The sequence below is a fragment of the Hippoglossus stenolepis genome, chromosome 10 (genome assembly GCF_022539355.2).
Source record: "Hippoglossus stenolepis isolate QCI-W04-F060 chromosome 10, HSTE1.2, whole genome shotgun sequence".
In the NCBI taxonomy this organism is placed as follows: domain Eukaryota; kingdom Metazoa; phylum Chordata; class Actinopteri; order Pleuronectiformes; family Pleuronectidae; genus Hippoglossus; species Hippoglossus stenolepis.
In genome coordinates, this window is record NC_061492.1 from 13,906,839 (window position 1) to 13,925,692 (window position 18,854).

General features: G+C 41.4%; 4 protein-coding genes across 7 annotated transcripts in view; 2 read left to right on the plus strand and 2 right to left on the minus strand.

Annotated features, from left to right (window-relative positions):
* The first annotated feature begins 34 nt into the window (after window positions 1-34).
* LOC118116109 (gsk3b interacting protein) lies at window positions 35-3,278 on the plus strand. 2 transcript variants are annotated; one of them, XM_035167436.2, is made up of 3 exons: window positions 35-300; window positions 2,081-2,326; window positions 2,433-3,278. In XM_035167436.2, exons 1-3 carry the CDS (start codon window positions 292-294, stop codon window positions 2,589-2,591), a joined length of 414 nt encoding a protein of 137 aa, XP_035023327.1. In that variant the 5' UTR covers window positions 35-291; the 3' UTR covers window positions 2,592-3,278. The 2 variants fall into 2 exon arrangements, with proteins under 2 accessions (XP_035023327.1, XP_035023328.1); XM_035167437.2 differs by having other exon boundaries at window positions 35-282.
* A 580-nt stretch (window positions 3,279-3,858) lies between these two features.
* On the minus strand, window positions 3,859-6,447 carry LOC118116802 (NPC intracellular cholesterol transporter 2). Its single transcript, XM_035168675.2, has 5 exons — window positions 6,296-6,447; window positions 5,977-6,080; window positions 5,122-5,229; window positions 4,865-5,037; window positions 3,859-4,383 (listed from the first exon to the last, which is right to left on the minus strand). Exons 2-5 carry the CDS (start codon window positions 6,056-6,058, stop codon window positions 4,297-4,299), a joined length of 450 nt encoding a protein of 149 aa, XP_035024566.1. The 5' UTR covers window positions 6,059-6,080; window positions 6,296-6,447; the 3' UTR covers window positions 3,859-4,296.
* A 501-nt stretch (window positions 6,448-6,948) lies between these two features.
* isca2 (iron-sulfur cluster assembly 2) lies at window positions 6,949-9,165 on the plus strand. Its single transcript, XM_035168674.2, has 4 exons — window positions 6,949-7,081; window positions 7,298-7,457; window positions 8,325-8,440; window positions 8,532-9,165. Exons 1-4 carry the CDS (start codon window positions 7,020-7,022, stop codon window positions 8,704-8,706), a joined length of 513 nt encoding a protein of 170 aa, XP_035024565.1. The 5' UTR covers window positions 6,949-7,019; the 3' UTR covers window positions 8,707-9,165.
* A 777-nt stretch (window positions 9,166-9,942) lies between these two features.
* Window positions 9,943-18,854, minus strand: part of eml5 (EMAP like 5) — a 39,905-nt gene continuing 30,993 nt past the window's right edge. For 2 of the 3 annotated variants that reach the window (XM_035169146.2, XM_035169145.2), the window contains 17 exons: window positions 18,634-18,648; window positions 17,477-17,485; window positions 16,473-16,551; window positions 16,073-16,202; window positions 15,851-15,949; window positions 15,481-15,501; window positions 14,947-15,120; window positions 14,645-14,853; window positions 14,242-14,399; window positions 13,773-13,887; window positions 13,493-13,681; window positions 13,203-13,375; window positions 12,449-12,611; window positions 12,260-12,363; window positions 12,020-12,173; window positions 11,471-11,571; window positions 9,943-11,132 (listed from right to left, as the gene is read on the minus strand). In XM_035169146.2, the coding sequence (XP_035025037.1) occupies window positions 11,096-11,132; window positions 11,471-11,571; window positions 12,020-12,173; window positions 12,260-12,363; window positions 12,449-12,611; window positions 13,203-13,375; window positions 13,493-13,681; window positions 13,773-13,887; window positions 14,242-14,399; window positions 14,645-14,853; window positions 14,947-15,120; window positions 15,481-15,501; window positions 15,851-15,949; window positions 16,073-16,202; window positions 16,473-16,551; window positions 17,477-17,485; window positions 18,634-18,648 (1,930 nt within the window). In that variant the 3' untranslated portion in view covers window positions 9,943-11,095. Of the gene's footprint in view, window positions 11,133-11,470; window positions 11,572-12,019; window positions 12,174-12,259; window positions 12,364-12,448; window positions 12,612-13,202; window positions 13,376-13,492; window positions 13,682-13,772; window positions 13,888-14,241; window positions 14,400-14,644; window positions 14,854-14,946; window positions 15,121-15,480; window positions 15,502-15,850; window positions 15,950-16,072; window positions 16,203-16,472; window positions 16,552-17,476; window positions 17,486-18,633; window positions 18,649-18,854 lie in introns of those variants that run through there. The other variant, XR_004697725.2, reaches the window with a different exon arrangement.

An 18,854-nucleotide genomic window follows, 5' to 3' on the forward strand; every position in this document is an offset into this window, starting at 1 on the left:
GACGTCACAACTATGGAGGAGTCGCCTGCTCCACTGGACGATCACCGGGTCGAGAGCATAGACTGTAGGGTGGAGATCTCTGTTTAGATATTTATTTACACACTAAAGAAACGCGCTGGAGTGAAAACACGAGCTGTGTTATTTTTAATTAAATCTGGCTGTTTGGGAATCAGAGCTCGGCCGCTTGAACGCCACGCTTGTCTGCACCTTGTCCACAGAGCCCAGAGAGTGGGCTGGAGCTGGAAGCTTCCACGAGCCGGAAGAAACACAGGCAGCGAGGAGGTGAGCGGAATGAGCGCAGTTGGGTTACAAATGATTTTTGCAACAAACTAACATCGAGCGTGATTATAGCTTTTATTATTATATTATAACATGTACAAATAAACACAAAGACAGAGATTGAAGCATGTTTAGTAGCCGAAATCACGTTGCTAGCTTGAAACGGGGCAGTGACTTAGCTGTTCATTCTCCCCGAGTTTATGTTATAGCGACATAAAGCTAATGTTTGCTATCTAGCTAGCTAAAGGAGACCAGGCTATGTGACTATATGAATGAGCTGCTATATAACAACTCATCCATTGATCCATAACTAACTGTGAGGTGTGTGTGAAGACTGTAACCTCACCTATCTTGTGTTAGCTAGCTTAAACCTCAGGGCGGCTCTGAAGATGTCGCTGTGATGTTTTGTATAAATTGACTTGTGACTCACGTTAATGTTGTTACACAGGTGGTGGACTGAAGTACACGTGTAGTACTAGTAGTTGAGTAACTAAATATATTTACTAGAGTACTGCTTCTCCGTACAAAGCTGAGCTATTTGAGTATTTCATTCCATGTTACGTCCCTCGAAAGTTCTCGCAATATTGTATTTTTTATCCCACTACATCTGTTTAGCAGCTCTAGTTGGGGCCCGAGCACCGACAGTGTCGAAGGCCCTATTGAAATTTATATGATTATTATTATTCTTATTGTCTGCCAAATGATGCCTTTTTGAGGGCCTAAACATGCTTGAAAACTCACAAGTTTGCAGAAAATTCAAAAGTGGTAAGTGAGTCATTTGAAATGGGCGTGACCAAATGGCTCAATAGCCCCTTACTTCGCTTTCACGAAATTCGGTACAGGTGTGTATGCGAAATTTTGGATTTAGATTTTTCACGTTGTGTATTTTAACGAACTCCTCCTAGAGCTTTCATCAGATCAACTTCACATTCGGTAAGGGTCATCTCAACAACACTGGAGATTGAAACTACCGTACTTATAATGTTTGAGATTTTGTCACACGGTGTGACCGTGGCGTGGCCTCAAAGTTTGAAACACGAGGTTGTTGTATCTGTATAGTGTCAGTGGGCCTAGATTCCTTTGAGGTCTTAGACGTTGCAAAGATGAGAGATTTTTACGATCTGAAGAGAAACAAGAGTGTTTTTGACCTGAACAGATCTATTAGTCTGTATGTAGTGATATCACCACCTACTGGCAACAGGAAGTACGCTTCGTTTTACAACTTAAATTAGATTTACATAAAATGTTAACGGTGTGGTCTGCACTTGATGGAGTGGACCGTGATAAGTGGGCGTGGTTCGGCGTTGCGTGACGGACACAGGAAGTGAAGTGTTTATCTTTCCACACACGCAACGTTTCGCCCGGTCCCCGACATCTCTCTCCCGCGGCTGCATCAGGTCCCGTGTTCGCAAGCTCTCGGGCCCGCACATTGCCGCTCGCAGCCCTAGTTTCTAATTAAAATCTAGTCTTATAGAAAATACAATGCATATTTTCAGATTCGTCTACTTTACACTGTGAAATTGTTAAAATCACCGTGAAGAGCTACAATAATTGAATGTCACATCCACATAAAGGATGTTTAAAAATCACAGCACTTAAAGAAAATAGAAGTCACAGAGAGGTCAGATGCATGTCTGGGTTTCCCTTCTGTTTCCGGCACATGTTGTGGTGAACTGTAGAATGAAAAGTCTGCAGTTGAGTCAGCCCCTGAACTACCACAACGCTGCTGACTGTTAAATATGTAACCAGGGAGAACTGTCATTTAGGCATTTGGCAAATTTCTTTCCCTTTTCTGTTGCAGGGGATGGAGATAGACTTTCAGCCCGAGGAGTCCATGGTCTCTTCATTTGATGATGACTGTGTCGGGCTTGGTGACGTCAAGGACATGAGACTGGAGGCAGAAGCAGTGGTGACCGACGTACTGTTTGCCGTCACGGTAATGCACGTGTCACATAGTCTCAGCAGTGCGTTGGACGTAGCCTACATCAACGTGCAAACGAGAGAGGGAAACCGGTATTGTCTGGAGCTCACAGAGGCGGGACTGAGGGTAAGACGCAGTGAGAGTGAGACACTGTGGTTTCTTGTTTTATTCCTCTTTAAATGCCCCATATAATGAACATTTTGCATTTAAGAACTCATTTCTATCCTGACAGGTGGTGGGCTATGCTTTTGATCAAGTGGACGAGGATTTGAGTAACCAGTATCATGAGACGGTTTACTCACTCCTGGACTCGCTCAGTCCGGGATACAGAGAGGCCTTCGGGAACGCCTTGCTGCAGCGGCTGGAGAGGCTGAAGCAAAGTGGACGATAAAGAAACAAAAACAAAGGGACTTGGATGCTACATAAGTTGTTCAAGTGAAACAGGGGCTGGCGATGTTGGTGTATTTGGACATGAGCCAATAATAACCAGATCTGGTCCAAGATTATAGCCTATTATGTGACAACCACCTGCCTAGCTACCACTCCAATAAGGTGTACCCTGCCCTATCAATGTTGCTTTGTTCCGAGTTTCATATCATTGAATGGCGACATATTTGATACTTCAGAGTGCGCAACGGTTTGGCTGTTTGTACGGTTGCAACATTGTGGTGTTGACTTAAACTGTGGAGAGATCTTCCAGCTTCCACTTGTTACGTTTGTAACTGCACGAAAGAAGCAGCAGGTTGTACTGGTAGAAATTCCGTGTCCTCCTCCACGTCCTCTGCCCTGCCTGCACTAAAACTGTGACCTGATCTCTGCTCTAACATACTCAACTCCTTCTCATTCAGCAGGTGTCTCAGTGAAAGAGCCAAAGCTATATTCTCTGTGTAACTCATATTGCCTTAATGATTGACTTTTGGTTGGAAAAGTACAAAATTAACCTATTATGTTGTACTTACTGTCTGGAAGGAGATCATTTTTTTGTGGGGCTGTCATTTCACAAACTTATTTGAAAGTTCTGATTATGTTGTAAACCTTGCTGCTGGCCTTTGCTCAGATCAATAAAATCTCAGAAGTATTTCAAGTTCTTTTCTGTCCTGTTAAGTCTTAATCTAATTTCAAGACAGATTTCTATCCAAAGGTCTGAACCAGCTGGTTCTGCAAAGCTGAGTCGAGACAAACAAACAAGATAACAGCTCCAACGTCCTCACTGCTACTCAGTGACTGCATCAGCAGCTTCTGGGGGACAATGAATATCACTAAGAAAGTTAAGTTAATCAACTCAGTATGATGTGGTGAAAACTAAAAACAGTTTTAATGGTCCTTTCGGCACTTTACTTGGAGCATTCATGTGCTCCTCAGCAACATCTCCAGAGCTATGAAGTCTTTGTTCCAATTTTGGTGTGTTCAGTTGTAAGAAGTCTAACATTTAACAAGCTCACATTGAGAGCTTCGGTTTACAGCTCATTGTAAAATCATGTTAAAAGGTTTAGAAGTGTTCATGTCAGCCACTTTGCAACTCGTGTACCAAATTCTTATCGGGTAAGGAATTATTTGCACTTCAATGTCAGGATCGGGACACGAATCAGTTTATGGGATTAGTAACTCTTTAAAGATGATTAATCAGCTTAACATTTATTCAAACAGTGCAACTTGGGTACACATTAGATTTCTTTATTAGAATTTACTTTTCATATAGTAGCACAAGGTCAGTAAGAAATTTTACAAAAGTTTTAGTAAAGACAAACTAGTGTGCATCTTGTCCGACTACACAGCAGCCAGGAAGACGGGACATGTGTGGTAGTGGAATGTAGATAAGCCGGGTCATTGACACAAATATCAGTCGTATTCTTCATTCACGCCTCTTAAAAATCAACTGTTCGGCCCATCAGAGCAATAATCAACCGTTTATTTCTGCAGGATTTTAAGATGCGTGTGCGGCAACATTTTGCAAACCAGAGGGAGAAACGCATCTTAAAATCAATTTGATAAATGAATAAAAAATTAATCATTTAAGTTCTTTAGGCTTTTACTCAACACTGAATCCCTTTTTAAAAAGAAGCCCCCATACATTAGTGTGAGGTATTGTTGCAGGTTTAGCTCACAATCTGAACTGGGAACCTGATGCAGAACAAGTCTATTTTGTTGTCGTCTCTCAGTTCCCATTCCACCACCAGCTTTATCTGTAAAATGCAGAAAAGGAGAAGTTAGTGGTGAACAAAAAGCTGTCTCCATGTAAAAATAAGTCAAGAGGAAGTGAGAGAGAGAGAGAAGAGGACAACCACATCAGACGAATTAGTATGCACCAATTTATAAAACAAAAACAAAAATCAGACATGGAAGCTGAAAACATCCCATCTGAGTATTAGACAAAATATTTTGCTATTCAGCAAGGACAAAGTTCAAAATAGCCAATTGGGATTAACAGTAAATACTGATAGGACAATACAACAGCTTTGTTTTTGGCCTTGAATTTTTTCATAGACGAAAACAATGTCAGTAATGGCCATCAGATTTCTAGTAGCAGCATGCAACAGTAAATATTCATACCCCACTCTATGAATATGTAGAATAAAATTGTACTCAGTGGCTGAATCTGGTTTTAATTTGGATAAACGAGTAATTGTCGCATACTTTACCCCCCCAAATGTCACATGTACTTACAGCAGGATACTCTTTCTTCACAGGTAAAGAGTTGAGATAGTGATAGTTCTGCTGCTTCTGGATGGGACACTGGATTCCAGACTTGCAGCCATCTTGCACAGGGATGGGGAAAGGGATGGGAACTCCAGCAATAATACCATGAACCAATGCTGTGCTTGTTTGGCTCACTACATCTACAAGATAAAATGACATAAAATCAAAAGACGGAGGGAAAAACTAAATAAATTAAAAAAGATTCAAGCAAACAGTCTACTCACCACTACTGAATGTCACATTGACACTGTAGGCCTCCCCTTTGTGGAGCTGGCATGGCTGAGTGGCACAAGGGCTAATGTCCACCACGGTCACTTTGCCAGAGGGGGAACCTGAGGAAATACAGAGGCAGACTTTTTTTAAAAAAAAAGGTAAATTCTTATACTGCTGCATCACCACACATTTCATTAAATGACTTCATTCCAAAAATATCTGACTCAAGCCAACTCAAAATCTAGTTCAAGTTTAACAGGAACGCCACCAGATTTACACAAGTTCAGTTGCCATGAGGAGGACAACCAATGTTTCATTTCCTCTGTGACCAAGGAGGAAAATCTGGAATAACTACATTTTAGTAAAGTATGAGGGCGTTGGGGCTGATAGTACACTGTGTTCGTGGTAACATGACAATGTGTCAGGTGCAAGTTAGTGTTGAAACAGTCGGTCGATTAAACAGGAAGTGGGTAAATAAGTCAAATATGACTGTCGATAAAAGGAAACAAATTAAGGTGTAAATCGGTGTTTAAACAAGTAGTCAGGAAGGGGATAGTTAAAACTATAATGAAGCCTAAAATGTGATTGTTAATTAAGGCAATCTAAAAAACTCTCCATAAACCAGACTTCTCCAATGGTTGAAGTGGGATATCTTTGTTTTTGGAAAGCTGCTTGAACAAAACCTCACATGTTAAGACATGTTTGTGGTCCTGGGACACTTCTTTTCTTTAGTCCTCATACTTCAACGTCCCTCAGTGGGTTTTGTAACGTATTTCTGATTGAAACACATTGACAGGGCTACTTAAACTTTGCTTTAAAAAAAGGTGAGTAGAGTGAAGTAAATGGGTGTGACAGGTGAAACTCACCGCAGCTTATGAATTTGACCGGCACCGCACAGGTGAGGCCCATCAGGCAGAGGAGAACCACGAGCTCAGCCCGGACGTCCATGTTTGAGTCTCTTTGAGTGAACCTGCGAAGAGACGGGAAATATACACAGAACATCCGTGAGAGGAGTCAGAGCAAAGTGTTCAATCATGTGACCACTTGTTTGTTTCCCTGCATGATTGCAGCGTTTAAAACAACAACAAGGAACACCACGTTCAGGCTCAGTGATAAAACAACACAGAGCTCAAACACGACAAATGAATCAAGTAGAAATAAGGAACTCGGAGTGAACTACTTTACCTTCGGAGCGCTTCAGTCACCGTCCTGCCGGGAAATGCTCCCCGCTTTATTTCGCTGTATCACGAGGATGTGGGGTACGCCTATTTATAAGAACGCGGTGTTTGATTTGCCCGAAATGTGGTCTGTCAGGCATGAAGCTACGGTGGCCGAGACAGCTAAGCGCAAGTTTTGTTGCCACTACGGTTGCAACACAGTTTGGAGGCAGCTGCCTTTGTTGCCACACTGTATAAAGCCAGCTGCCTTGTTGCCACACTGTTTGGAGGCAGCTGCCACGGCAAGTGCCCTAATGCAGCCTGGCAGCAGTGTGATTTCAAGCAAATCATTGAGCTGAAGTTCAATGACTATTTGCGTGTGTTTTCTTGATTTATTCACATTAAGAAAATAAATTCACAACGCACTGTTGATCTCTCTCTAAACCAATTATCTGTACACTTTTACTCTATGTACGTATTTGATTGCTTGTTGATGGCTGCATAAACAGCCTGGTTGGTGGCTGTGCCTGACAGACAAAACGAAGGGGATTAAATATACCAAACACATCACACGGTCAAATCCATGTAAAGCTCAATGCCTTGTGACGGGCAGGTACATTGACGAATCAACTGGCCGCATTGTGCTACATGGGCGTATCTATGTTACCAGACAAGCATTTAAGCCAATGGCAGTGCGATAGGTTTTGTCGTTACGTAAAGTGGGTGGAGCTATAGAGCATTTGTTATGGAAGATGTCTTTCGTCAGAGGAGCCTTGATAACTGCGTCAAAGTCAAAAATGTGGAGCTTCGCTAGGTAACTCCAACTTATTTAATATTTTACACATCACTATGGAAGTCCCTGATCCAAATATTATCATGTAAACTATTTGTTTAGCGGAAAAATAGTTGTGTGTTGAATTTAGCCAGCTAGCTTATGAGCTAACCGCTAACGCTACCGCTAACTAACAAACACTACAAGTCCCTCTGCTCTTCCACGATCTGATCCTCGCGCTGTGTTGATGGTTTACAGGTCATCGACTCTGCTGAACAACGTCCGTGTGAACCAGCAGCTGCAGCGGCTGCCCACCAACACCACAGCGGGGCTCCAGCGCCTCAGCACCGCCTCAGCCCAGCAGCAACCGTCGGTGTCAAATCCACCTGAAGTGCTCCTCACCGAGTCATGTGTGAAGGTCAGCAGATGATCATGACTCAGCATCATGCTCCTTGGGTCCGTGTTCGGACAAGTGTTCGTTCCAGTGTCGAGAGTCTGAGCCAGTGTTGACAGTGTTGACAGTGAATGACCTCATGATGAAGTGTCATGGTTCCTCTACATCTGACATATTTGTCTGTGGAGAAATTAAATACTCCCACACACTGTATCAATGATATGTTTACATTCTCATATTGTGTATAATGAAGATCTGAGGACCCAGACATTGTGAATATTGTGATCAGTATTGTGCAGGAATCTTTCATTTCCAAACAGATGTGAATGTTTGGTCATACAATCTTGTCAACAAGCCTATTTAGTGTCAACATATTGATTAACCTTGGTTTGGGCTTTACGTGACTTTAATGTAAGTAGTTGTTCATCTGTTCACCACAAAATCTCCAGAAAATTGTCTCTTCTTTGCAGTTTTTCAGGCCATTATATCATATTATTCCTAAGCCTGGCAGCTCAAGCTTCTGATCTCAATATCTGTATCGAATTCATCACTTTTCAAAATCTGTGTAGTTGGGACTAGTCATAAACTTCTTAGTTCTCCACACATATTTTTACATTTAGTTTGGACTCATCAAAGCCAACTATTTGGTGTCTCCAGTTGTCATCTGGTGTGTGATGTGTTGAAGGAGAGCACATGATCATGAGCATCATTGTTGCTTGCAGCTGTTGCATTACGACTTGTGATTGGTCAAAATATAAATGTACAGTAGAAATCTAAAATGTAGTTGAAATGAAACCATTGCATGTTAAAAACCACTTGTCATACAATCAATGAATGGTGTTGTGTTGACGCTTTTGGGCTTTTTTCCTTGTCTCCCTTCTTTCAAACCAGAGGTTGGGTGAGATCATGGTGAAGGGCGAGTACTTGAGAATACACGTGGAGGGAGGAGGCTGCTCCGGGTTCCAGTACAAGTTCTCTGTTGATGGTAGCAGGAATGAAGACGACAGGTGAACTGACACTGATTCCTGTCACTGTTTCCTGAGAGCCACACTGTATCCCCACTAAAGTCAAATCGTTTGTGTCCCCCTCTGTACCCAGGGTGTTTGAGCAGGGGGGCGTGGGCATCATCGTGGACCAGGACAGCCTGGAGTTTGTGAAAGGATCCACTGTGGACTTCAGCCAGGAGCTGATCCGCTCCACCTTCCTAGTGCTCAAGAATCCTCAAGCCGATCATGGCTGCTCCTGTGGCAGCTCCTTCTCCGTCAAACTATAACCCTGCTTTCCTGTTACCTGCACTAATATGAATGAACACACAGATTTACCAGTTTATCAGGTGCACATGTTCAAGATATGTGTATAAATCAACTGGTAACTCTGGGTATTATGTTATATTGAACTATCTGTGGTATTTTGAATTCCCTCGTCATATATTCAATATTTACAACAATGGAACTGGTAGATAATGTTTTGCTTTCTTTTTCTTTTTTCAATCTGAATTTTGTTGATGTGAATGAAAGGCAGCGATACTGACAAATCATTGCAGATGGTGACAGTCAACATTGTTAACAACATTCAACTCTGTCCTTTTAAACAAAGGCTCAGTTGAAGTATTTATTCAGCGCATAGATTTGCCTTTTTATGTAAATGATGTATATAGGACAAATATATGAATATAAAGAGCAATGCTAAATTATGTTTGTTTCAACTTAAATAAACCTGAGTGAATATGAAATATTTAATCTTCAGTTTTTTTTCTTCGCATGTGAACATTGTGGTTTTTGTAAACTTATCATGCTGGGGAGGTTGTTTATTACTTCTACCGAGGAGGTTATGTTTTCACCCATGTTTGTTTGTTATTCAGCAGCATTACACAGAAAATCGACTGGATTTTCACAAAATCTGTTGGAAGGATGTGACTTCGACCAAGAAGGAACCGATTGCATTTTGGCACAGATCCAGACAAAGGAAATTGTTATCACTTTCCTTTAAAATAATTTAGACATTTTCGAGATATCCCAGAGAATAATTCATGCATCGAGATTTTTAAAAAATAAGGCAGATTTAGGGGACTGATGTTTATGAGTGTGTGTGTGAAAGTTGGCTTGATTCAATTTAAGGGGACTGTTGGAGGCATATGCTCTCTTGAGTGCCTTTCTAGTTTTAAGTAGTTCTCACATGATGCACTGACACCATCCTGACATCATCAGTGTGATGAAAGAGCAGCAAGGAACTCTGTATTGATTTATGATAAGTGATAAAGGGTTAGCTTGAGCACTGCTGGTTTGAATACATTGGTTCCTCAGCATTATCAATCATTACCTCTGCTAAGGAGGTTGTTTTCACACTTGCGGATTCTTCTTCTCTTTCTTTAACATTTTGAATGGATCTAGCTGTGTTTTTAAAATGTTTTTTTATCAGGGGTCCTCACGGAGGGATGCACTCTGAGAGAAGTTCTAGTTTTATTCTACATTTCGGATAGAAAATTCAGTAAACATTCTTCAGACAAAGCTCAAGTTCATGGTTGCCTTTTTTATTAAAGTGGATTTTAAGAAACATCTCACAAAAAATATACAAAAAGAATATCTACAAATGATATTTACACTGGAGTAATGTAAATCAAAATATGCAGCAACGTTTTTTTTTTCATAGTTAGTCTTAATACAGGGAGCAAATGTATTTTGCACTTTTCATATTTTCTCTGATAAAACATTCCATTTGAGCAATATATCTGCTTACACACAAAACACTGACTTACTGTCACACCATTCATATTCATGAAAATGCGACGTTAATACATCATACAGCAGCAGCACACTGAAAAGTGACTGAAAGAATCGCAACTGTGCATTAAAACGTAATTTCCTTTTCTTTTTTTTTTTACAACTGTTCTTTTTGTTTTCTGAGGATTTTGGTTAGGACGGATTGTCTTCCAGGAAGCCATGCACACCCAGGAACCACAAACGGGCATGAATGAGGGGAAACACTGTCGAGGGAGGTCCGAGGTCAACCAGTCAACAACACAGCCACATGAACCATAAATGAACCGTCAGGGTAACACAGTGACCAGGTCAGGTGTACAGTGCATAGTATGCTTTGGCATGCTGACATCCAGAACGTAACAGTGGATGTTACATTCAGGTGGAAGGCCACAGGATTTGGAATCACCAGTAAAAATAGAACAAACCAACAAAACGACTACATGATTCAAAAAGTAAAATACAAAAAGAATCCAAACCCTCGTAAATTGAACACTCAGATTAAGGCTAATTCAGTTTGCTACATGTTATCAAAAAAAATGGCATTGTCAGTAACACAAGTTCACAGGCCTGTGGGACACAGATTCTCTCATTCTGAAAAAAAATGATATGCACATACTGTGTTAGAGGGATGCCTCTTTTTTTTTTCTCAGTGATGATGCGATACTGTCAGAGCAGTATCCGCCTGTGTTCACAGTTGGGACTGATGCTATGATGAAAATGAGCCTCGCACAAATGCATGCACCAAGTTTTGAGGCAGTGATTCGAAATCACCGCTTGTCCTCATTTACAAGCTGCCACGTCTGTCCTCCTTTTTCTTCAAGCGGCTTCTTTTCGCTGATTCTCTTCCTCTGGAGAGCCGTGCTGAGAGAAGCTTTCTGAGGCAGGAGGGTCCAGGCGCGGTCCTCAGTGAGGGGCGTGGACACACCTCCACACAAAGAGGCTAGAGGGGACATAACAAAGGGGAAGTTGGGTCTTTCAATATTTGATTGTAATCTCATTTGAAGTTTTTATTTGGAACCTCAGTCCATGGGCAGGAACGGGGGGGGGCACTGGCCCCAGCTGAAATCTGATTGGCCCCCATCCTGTCAGAGGTCTTTTTTATTCACTTATTAACAATACTAACAATAAATATGACAATATTATACAGAGCTAACAGTAAAAAATGAATGACTTAAATGTGCACCAACAGATGTTTGTTGGACATATGATTGGCCCCTCTGTGTAAATTCTGGCCCCTGATTTAGTAAAATCTTAGATACACCGCTGTTTCTCTCCTACCTTCTGTCATCTCCGCCGGCGCTGACGACAAAGCGATCTCCGCTTGTGAAGCGCACATTGGTCAGGTGAGCAGAGTGGCCCAGAAAGCGTTTGTGTTTGGCCTAAAGAAAAACACACATCCACATATTTCAAAAGGCATTTTTACTAACTACTTTTCAGTTTTATCAATTTACAGCACGGACACATTTACAGTGAAAGAACAATGAGCAAAAATATCAGGAGAAATGACAGCTTCAGCTGAAAAAAATGCTCCTGAAAGTCAGTTAGGTCCTCACACAATTTTACCAATACTACAGTATTTCATCAGTGACTGAAAAGCATGCTGAAAGATCAGTTAAAAATCTGATTGGAAATTATATTTATATAATTATATTATATTATATAATTGTGTATTATGAGTTTATGAATATTTTCATATGATTGTAGCATCTTGAAAATTATTCTGATGAGTTGAAATACTTTCATTTGACAAATACGTTACACTCCTAATAAATCAAAATAGTGACGAATACAAATCCGCTAATAATAATATTGCGTAGTCACACTTACAAACTTCTCTGGACATGGAAAGTCAAACAGCTTCACCATTCCAAAGTCGTCGCCTGTGGCGACATTAAGGCCTGAGTGGGAAACACAGGCACAGGTGACGTCTGCTTTGTCCGTGTTACGGGACCAGATCCCAACAACCTCGTCCCCCAGGACACTTGAGACAGAAAGAGAGTAATGTTATTGAAGACTTTTTACACATATACTGATGGTGTTTATCAGTCTCATAAGAGCGACCCTCACCTCGTCCAGGAGGCCCAGGTAATCCTGTCAATGAGGGACTGCTCTGTGACTGGTTTCCCAGACGGCACCTCGTACACCAGTCGTTTATAAGTACCTGTGGATATCTGAGTCAACAACACATTGGAGGTCAGAGGTGAAACATCTTCTCGCTGAAAGCTAACTGGGAGCTCTGATATTTCAGATCCGTACCTGGACGGAGTTGCTGTCTGCGGAGAAGTCCATCTGCATGACGAAGCTGGGGATGTCCCTGCAGCAGTTGATGCGGTTCAGCTGGGGGCCGAGCGTCAGGTCGTAGAAGTCGACGGAGCTCTCGTTGGAGCCGACGGCCAAGTAACGAGAGTTTGGACTGAACCTGCAAGAGACACATGCAGAGTTACCACTGACCTGTGTTCTCTCAGAAACACATTTTACTGTACAGACGAGGGTTTGACACAATTTCAGAATCTGGATTCTTGAAACTCTGACTGAGGTTTTTGTGCTTAATATCGAACATCTTTACATTTGAAATCTAACAAACAAGTAAATAAAATAAAATCTTATCACAGTGATAATGCAGGTTTGATACACCATTATTCACACAAAAACATAAGAATGCACAAAGCACATAAAAACATTGTTTGAATCGTGTGTTTTCACTGGGTTTCATATGGGGGTCAACTTGAGTGTGTATTGGGCCACAATGTCTTTTTCACCTTTTTTTGCATCTTTATATCTGTGTTTTGGATTCTATACACATTGTGTTGGTATTTTTCACCTAAGAAAACAGAGCTTTTTGTCTTTTTATTTATTGGTTGAGCAGCCACTGGAGGGTAAAAAACAGGCTCGGAGGCAAATCAGAATAAGTCAATCAATTATTACATAAAACCTGACTTCTGGCAAAAAACAACAATGTTTTCCTTACATCCTAGCTTCTGCTTAAATCAAGCGACTCAACCATCACTACCTGATATCCTGGATAGGGGAGCGCCGATCCCTTTTCTTGCCCCAGATTTTCAGTGAGGCCACCAGCAGGATGATGAACTCTCCGTTCTTCATGCCGATGGCCACCATGTCCCCCTCTGGACTGTAGCTGATGGTGTGCGCCGGGTGGCCCAGGTTCACCTTATTCAGCATCTTCTGTTAACCCACAAGGAAACACAAGATAATCAACAAAAAAAACATTTTAAAATGTCCACCACACGGCCGAGTGAAATGGAATATTTAAGCGAGGGGTTGACTGGTAACATGGCTGACCTTCTCAGGGATGTCCCACAGGCGAACAGTGCCGTCCTCCGCAGCGGACAGAAACACATCCCTAGAAGGATGCGTGGCCAAGCCCCAGATCGGCCCGTCCATGTGTCCGTTCACCAAGATGTTGCACGCTGCGTTCTTCTCCCCTACTTCAATGATCTCTGCGTTTCTGGTGCCCACCAGGATTTTACCCTGATGCAGCACAGAGGGAAGAGGAAGCACGTCAAAATCCAGATGCTGGTGCAGCGCAGAGACACTGAGGACCATATTATCTGTGAAGTACCTTCCCTCTGCATACAGAGCGAACACAGTCTATGATCTGTCCAGTTTCTAATCGAAAGGCTCTGCAGCGTTTCAGCTCCTGGTCCCAGAGCTTTAGAGCTCCTCCTTCTTTAGACCTGTGGAGGAAAACATCTGTTTCACCCACGAACTGAGGAAAACTTCATGTGATTCATTCACTAACTGAGGAAAACTGCAGCTTCATGTGCTAACTTTACTGTACACAGGATGTGGGGGATTTGAAAACAAATATACTGTGTATCACATGATGTTCACATACAGTACATCTTTCTTTCTCATATATATTTAATCTTATGAGTTACAACAGTCTTTTGGATAAATAGACGACTAAATGACGATCATATATAATAAAAGTGAACTCCACTGCTTCTCTCCACCATTAAGCCAGTATGTGAATAGTGTTGTTTACCGATGTGAGCTCAAGTGAACGAATCGAAACAAACAGCACTCACGGTCTTTCTTTGCCTCCGGTGACGATGAGGCCGTCTCTCAGTGTGGTGTACATGGTGAACACGGGGCCCGTGTGAGCTTTGGCCACTATTCTTACTAGAATGTGTTCCTTCCACACACACACATCCCCACTTATGGTACCTGTAAATGTCAAGTTATTCTGAAAAGAAAACAAATCTGCACTAATCTAGTGACCTATAGAGAGCAGAGCGAGCAGTGCAACAATTCACAGCACAGTCAAGCAGAAAGTTTGAGATAAGATGAGTTGTTAAATGTCTATAGATTTAAAATTAGGAGGTAAAATGTCATGTGCAGTAAGAACAAGCAGCAAGTGAAAGACTTAACAAAAAATGTTCTCTTGTGAGATTAATTAGTTGTTATATTATAATGGTGTAAATGACTTACAGCTCCAAATGCTACAGAGAGCATGGTCTGCATCCGGGCGTCCTCTATGGTGCTCAGCACTCCTTTCTTGCTGAGCAGAGCTCGACCAGCCAACGTCCAGAAACGCACGTGTTTGATCCCCACAGACACAAAGTGCGTGTCCGAGTCCGGCCTGAACTCAGCCACGAAGATCCTCTGGGTGTGACCTATCCGGCTGGCCACTTTGGCACCTGGGAAACAAAGCAGAGCGCAATGAAAGTGTGACCTCTTCCCCCGTTCCATCATCCCGCAAAGCTGGAAGAAAGATCTTAGTTTTTTTTTACCTTCCTGCCACTTCCAGATGGTGACGGTGTGTTCAGGGTCCAGGCCCGTAGACAGCAGGAGTTTTCCCGTGGCACTGAAGCTGACGGAACACACGCCGCCCGAGTGGAAACAACGTAGCACCGATAGCGTTTGTTTGGTCATGGCGTCCCACACATGAATAGATGGAGACGTGGCTGTCGGAGAAAAAAAACAAAGTGAAGAAGAATGATGATCACCTCAGCAAAGGTTAAATTAAGATTTATTGTTGGATCTGTTGCCAAAATTAAATTCCACATCGGAACAAAAACTGAATGCAAACTAAAATGGTAAATTTTTAAGACTTTAGACATATATTTGTATAGATTTACATTATATTTTTCATAAGCAAATATTGGCAATTTAGAATAAAGCAAGTTTGCATTTGGGAAGACATGTCAAAAGTCAGAAGACCACTAGATGGCACTAGACTTTAAGAATACAGGTGAGATTTCCTTTGATTAAAAAACACCACGCCTCTTACTTTTGTATGAGGATTAATTTTGTTCTGTCCTTACCTGACATGTCACCAGTATCACCTGAAATAAAGGAAAATCGGATTAATCGACAGGGGAGACACATTATCAGTTAATTTTTGAAACTTAAATTTTCTGCTACGCTGTTTCTCCAGCAACTTCCAGTAAGATTTGTAGTCACAACTATAAGTTTTATATAGAAAATGCAGCATACGATAACTACCCCACAACTATACATATGTGCAAAAAGGATAATTTTGCTCATTAGTTGCTTAATATTACAGATACGCTTGTAGAGGGGGTTATGGCCAAAGTCGTGTACTATATTCCCGCTGCACGTCGACTACACAGGATACAGGGAAGAGAAATGAGGCGGCTGTTGACACAGGAGGTCAACTTTTCACAGACATACCTACTTGGCCAGTTGCCACCACGTTGGGGAATTTGGGATGTTGATTGATTGTCAGGCACAGAATGTCGTCACTGTGTTCTACGTAGAAACTTTGGCAGGCTGGGAGAAAAAGAACAGACACACACACACACACACAAAGAGGAACACAGTTTACGTTACGTTTGCTTTCAGGAAGCGCTAACACCCTTAGCACGTCTTCTGGGCAGTCTTCTGTCTACTTACAGGTCGTCAAGTTGAGCACGATGCCAATTGAGGCCGTGTGGTAAATGATGTCCGCCCCCTCGTTCAGGTAGTGCACGTTGTTGCGGCAGTCATTTCCACGGTAACCAAAAACCAGGTCCAACACCAGGTCCTGCGGGAGAGTCGGATAAAAGAGCACCAGAAAGTCACAAAGGTCAACGCCATGACAACGAAGATGTTTCCGAGCAAGCTGACGGAGAGAACGTTATTATTAGATTAAAGAGGCATCAGAGTCCCCCGAGAGGCCGTCTGCACAGAGAACGAGCACAGCTGAAATAACCACATTAGAGACCACCTCCTGTTCTGTTTGCATATAACTCATCAGCTGTATCATATCTCTCAGCCTGTTGTTTTCAGGGTGAGGATGTGACGTCCTTCTTACCTCAATCGGCCTCTTTTTTTTGCCGACGTTGTTGGTCTGCAGCTTCTCCGGCTGTGGCAGCGCTCTGCTGACAGGAGGCCTGAAACAGAGAGCTGGGATAAGAGGGCGGCTGAGGAGCTGCTTATCAGACTGATAATTATAATGATGATGAGGATAATAATGATATGACACCGTTTGGCAGTGAGACTGTTCTACAGAACATTTAATGAGGATTTGCAAACAAACCGACAAAGACGCTGGTTTTATCTCTTGATCTAAGAAATCCTTTTTTTCCTGAAATAACACGATTATCAAGGTGGAATAAATTCAAGAAAAAAATCAAATCTTCTTGCATCACACAGTGGCTGTAGCAGTGAAGCAATGCAAGATTGAATCAGGTAACAGAGTGGGACCATGTCGATAAAGGGTGGAGGCAAAGGTAAAGGTTAGAGCCCAACCGATATGGATTTTATGGGAGTATAACATTTCCAATACTGATATATTGGCTGATTTATATATCAAAACATATGTTGTTAACAAACCCTTATGACAAAGAAACGTAACTGCAGCTTAACATTTTATAGTTTATCCATAAACTTAACTTTGTAGAACTCCTGAAGATAAATGCTCATCTTTTCTGTATTGTTTATTCTCTAAAATAACAGTGATTATATGAGCACATATTGGAAAACATAAATGCAGACATGCTTTATCTTTGAAAGGCTCCTATCGGCTGATTTATTGGCAAGTTATAAATAGGTCGGACTCCAGTAAAAATCGATGTAAAAGTGACAGTAAATATGAAATATCACAATGACATTATCGATTTTGCTGCTTTCTCCATTTCCACACATCGTCAGTCAGTCAATACAGTTTTAAGTGTACACAAAGATATGAAAATCAATTAATAATGATACGAATGGGAAACACTCAAGCGTCTATACAGGCAAAGACATAATAGTCAACGTCATTCCACAATTATCCACATAAGGAAAAACAGATGATCAACCCATTCAGTGTCTTACCTTGACCCTCTTCATGGCAGCAATAACAAAGAAAAAACAAGAATTAGAAAAAAAGAGGTTTCCCACAGCGCTCACTGCTGCCTGCTGGACACACGCAACACAACAGCACAGCCGCTGAGGACACAAAATACAGGAGTCAGCACCAGCGTGTAGCCATGACAACCAAAGTCCATTTCTATGACAACTGCGGCCCAGAAAATGCGTGGATGTCTGCATCGCTGTCAAAAAATCTAATCTGGAAACCAATCCGATAAATCCATAGACCTGAGCCACAAAATCATTGTAACAAAAGAAAGAACTGATAACGTGTGTTAATAGTGTTTGAGATAAGCCAGAAGAACTACACCTCCTTAAAAATGCCTTTTAAGAGAATATCTCAGGGTGTTTAAATTTCCAATTTTCCTTCTGGTTTGATGTGTGACGTTAAAACGTGACCCACTTTAATCAACCTATTTCCCTGGAGTAAGTGATTATTAAAAACACTTCTGGTAAAACTCACTGCTTAAGTGGACACTGAAGTAAATTAAAGTCAAGCTCTACTTTTAAATTTAAATTTAGAGTTCAATTTGTCCTGCCAGTCAGAACTGACACCAAAACTGTGATTCCATTTATGTAGGGGGGGAAGAATTCAATTATTGATAAGACTTAACAAAGGACACTTTGATTTTCATCGACATCAGGTATTTCTCTAAATATGTTATAGACGTGAATTCAATTCAAATGTTTGAGTTCATTAAAACACATTTACAATGTTCACAGTTAACTATGTACAAGTTATTATTTCCATCAGCATCTTTAAAAAATGTTTCGATTTGCTGAATCTGCCTCATGCTTCTCAGTTTAAGACGTTCTAGCTTAGCTCTAAGATAACAATAACAAGAGTGTAACCAGGAAGGCTGATGAAGGTGGACAACAGTAAAGTGCTGCTGATGTGTATACTCATCTAGAGCGATCAATCCACCACCACACATTGAATCCTCGCGTTACACACTCAAAAATACCCTGATGTTTTCTTTCATTTATTTCCACTATGTTTAAAAGTCAAACAGTGACCACAACTTTTATGCTCACCAATGCACAACTAACTACAACAACAAAAAACACCCGACGCTCTATATCTTCAGTGCACAATCAACATAATTAACACCAAAGCTTACCTGACCACCCCTTGTCTTCATGTGGAAGTAAAGAAGGAAGCAGGATAGTGAGAGATGGACAGGAAAGAAGAAAAGCAAAGAATGTTGTGTTATTTCAAAAGAACAGGGAGAGGGCGAGAGAGGAAAGAATAGATACACTGCCGGTCAAAAGTTTAACAGCACCTTCATAAGTACCTGTTACTGAATGTTAGATATAGTTATAATGTTTTTTTTAATATAAA

Bases quoted from the DNA above. Each gene is read 5' to 3' on its own strand.
- isca2 (XM_035168674.2), top strand. From the start codon at position 7,020: ATGTCTTTCGTCAGAGGAGCCTTGATAACTGCGTCAAAGTCAAAAATG. The intron at 7,082-7,297 runs GTAACTCCAACT...GATGGTTTACAG, and splicing joins AAAATGTGGAGCTTCGCTAG to GTCATCGACTCTGCTGAACA. The intron at 8,441-8,531 runs GTGAACTGACAC...CTCTGTACCCAG, and splicing joins AGCAGGAATGAAGACGACAG to GGTGTTTGAGCAGGGGGGCG.
- LOC118116109 (XM_035167436.2), top strand. The intron at 2,327-2,432 runs GTAAGACGCAGT...CTATCCTGACAG, and splicing joins TCACAGAGGCGGGACTGAGG to GTGGTGGGCTATGCTTTTGA.
- LOC118116802 (XM_035168675.2), bottom strand. From the start codon at position 6,058: ATGGACGTCCGGGCTGAGCTCGTGGTTCTCCTCTGCCTGATGGGCCTC. The intron at 5,230-5,976 runs GTGAGTTTCACC...GTATTTCCTCAG, and splicing joins GGTCAAATTCATAAGCTGCG to GTTCCCCCTCTGGCAAAGTG. The intron at 4,384-4,864 runs GTAAGTACATGT...TGCATTTTACAG, and splicing joins TGAAGAAAGAGTATCCTGCT to ATAAAGCTGGTGGTGGAATG.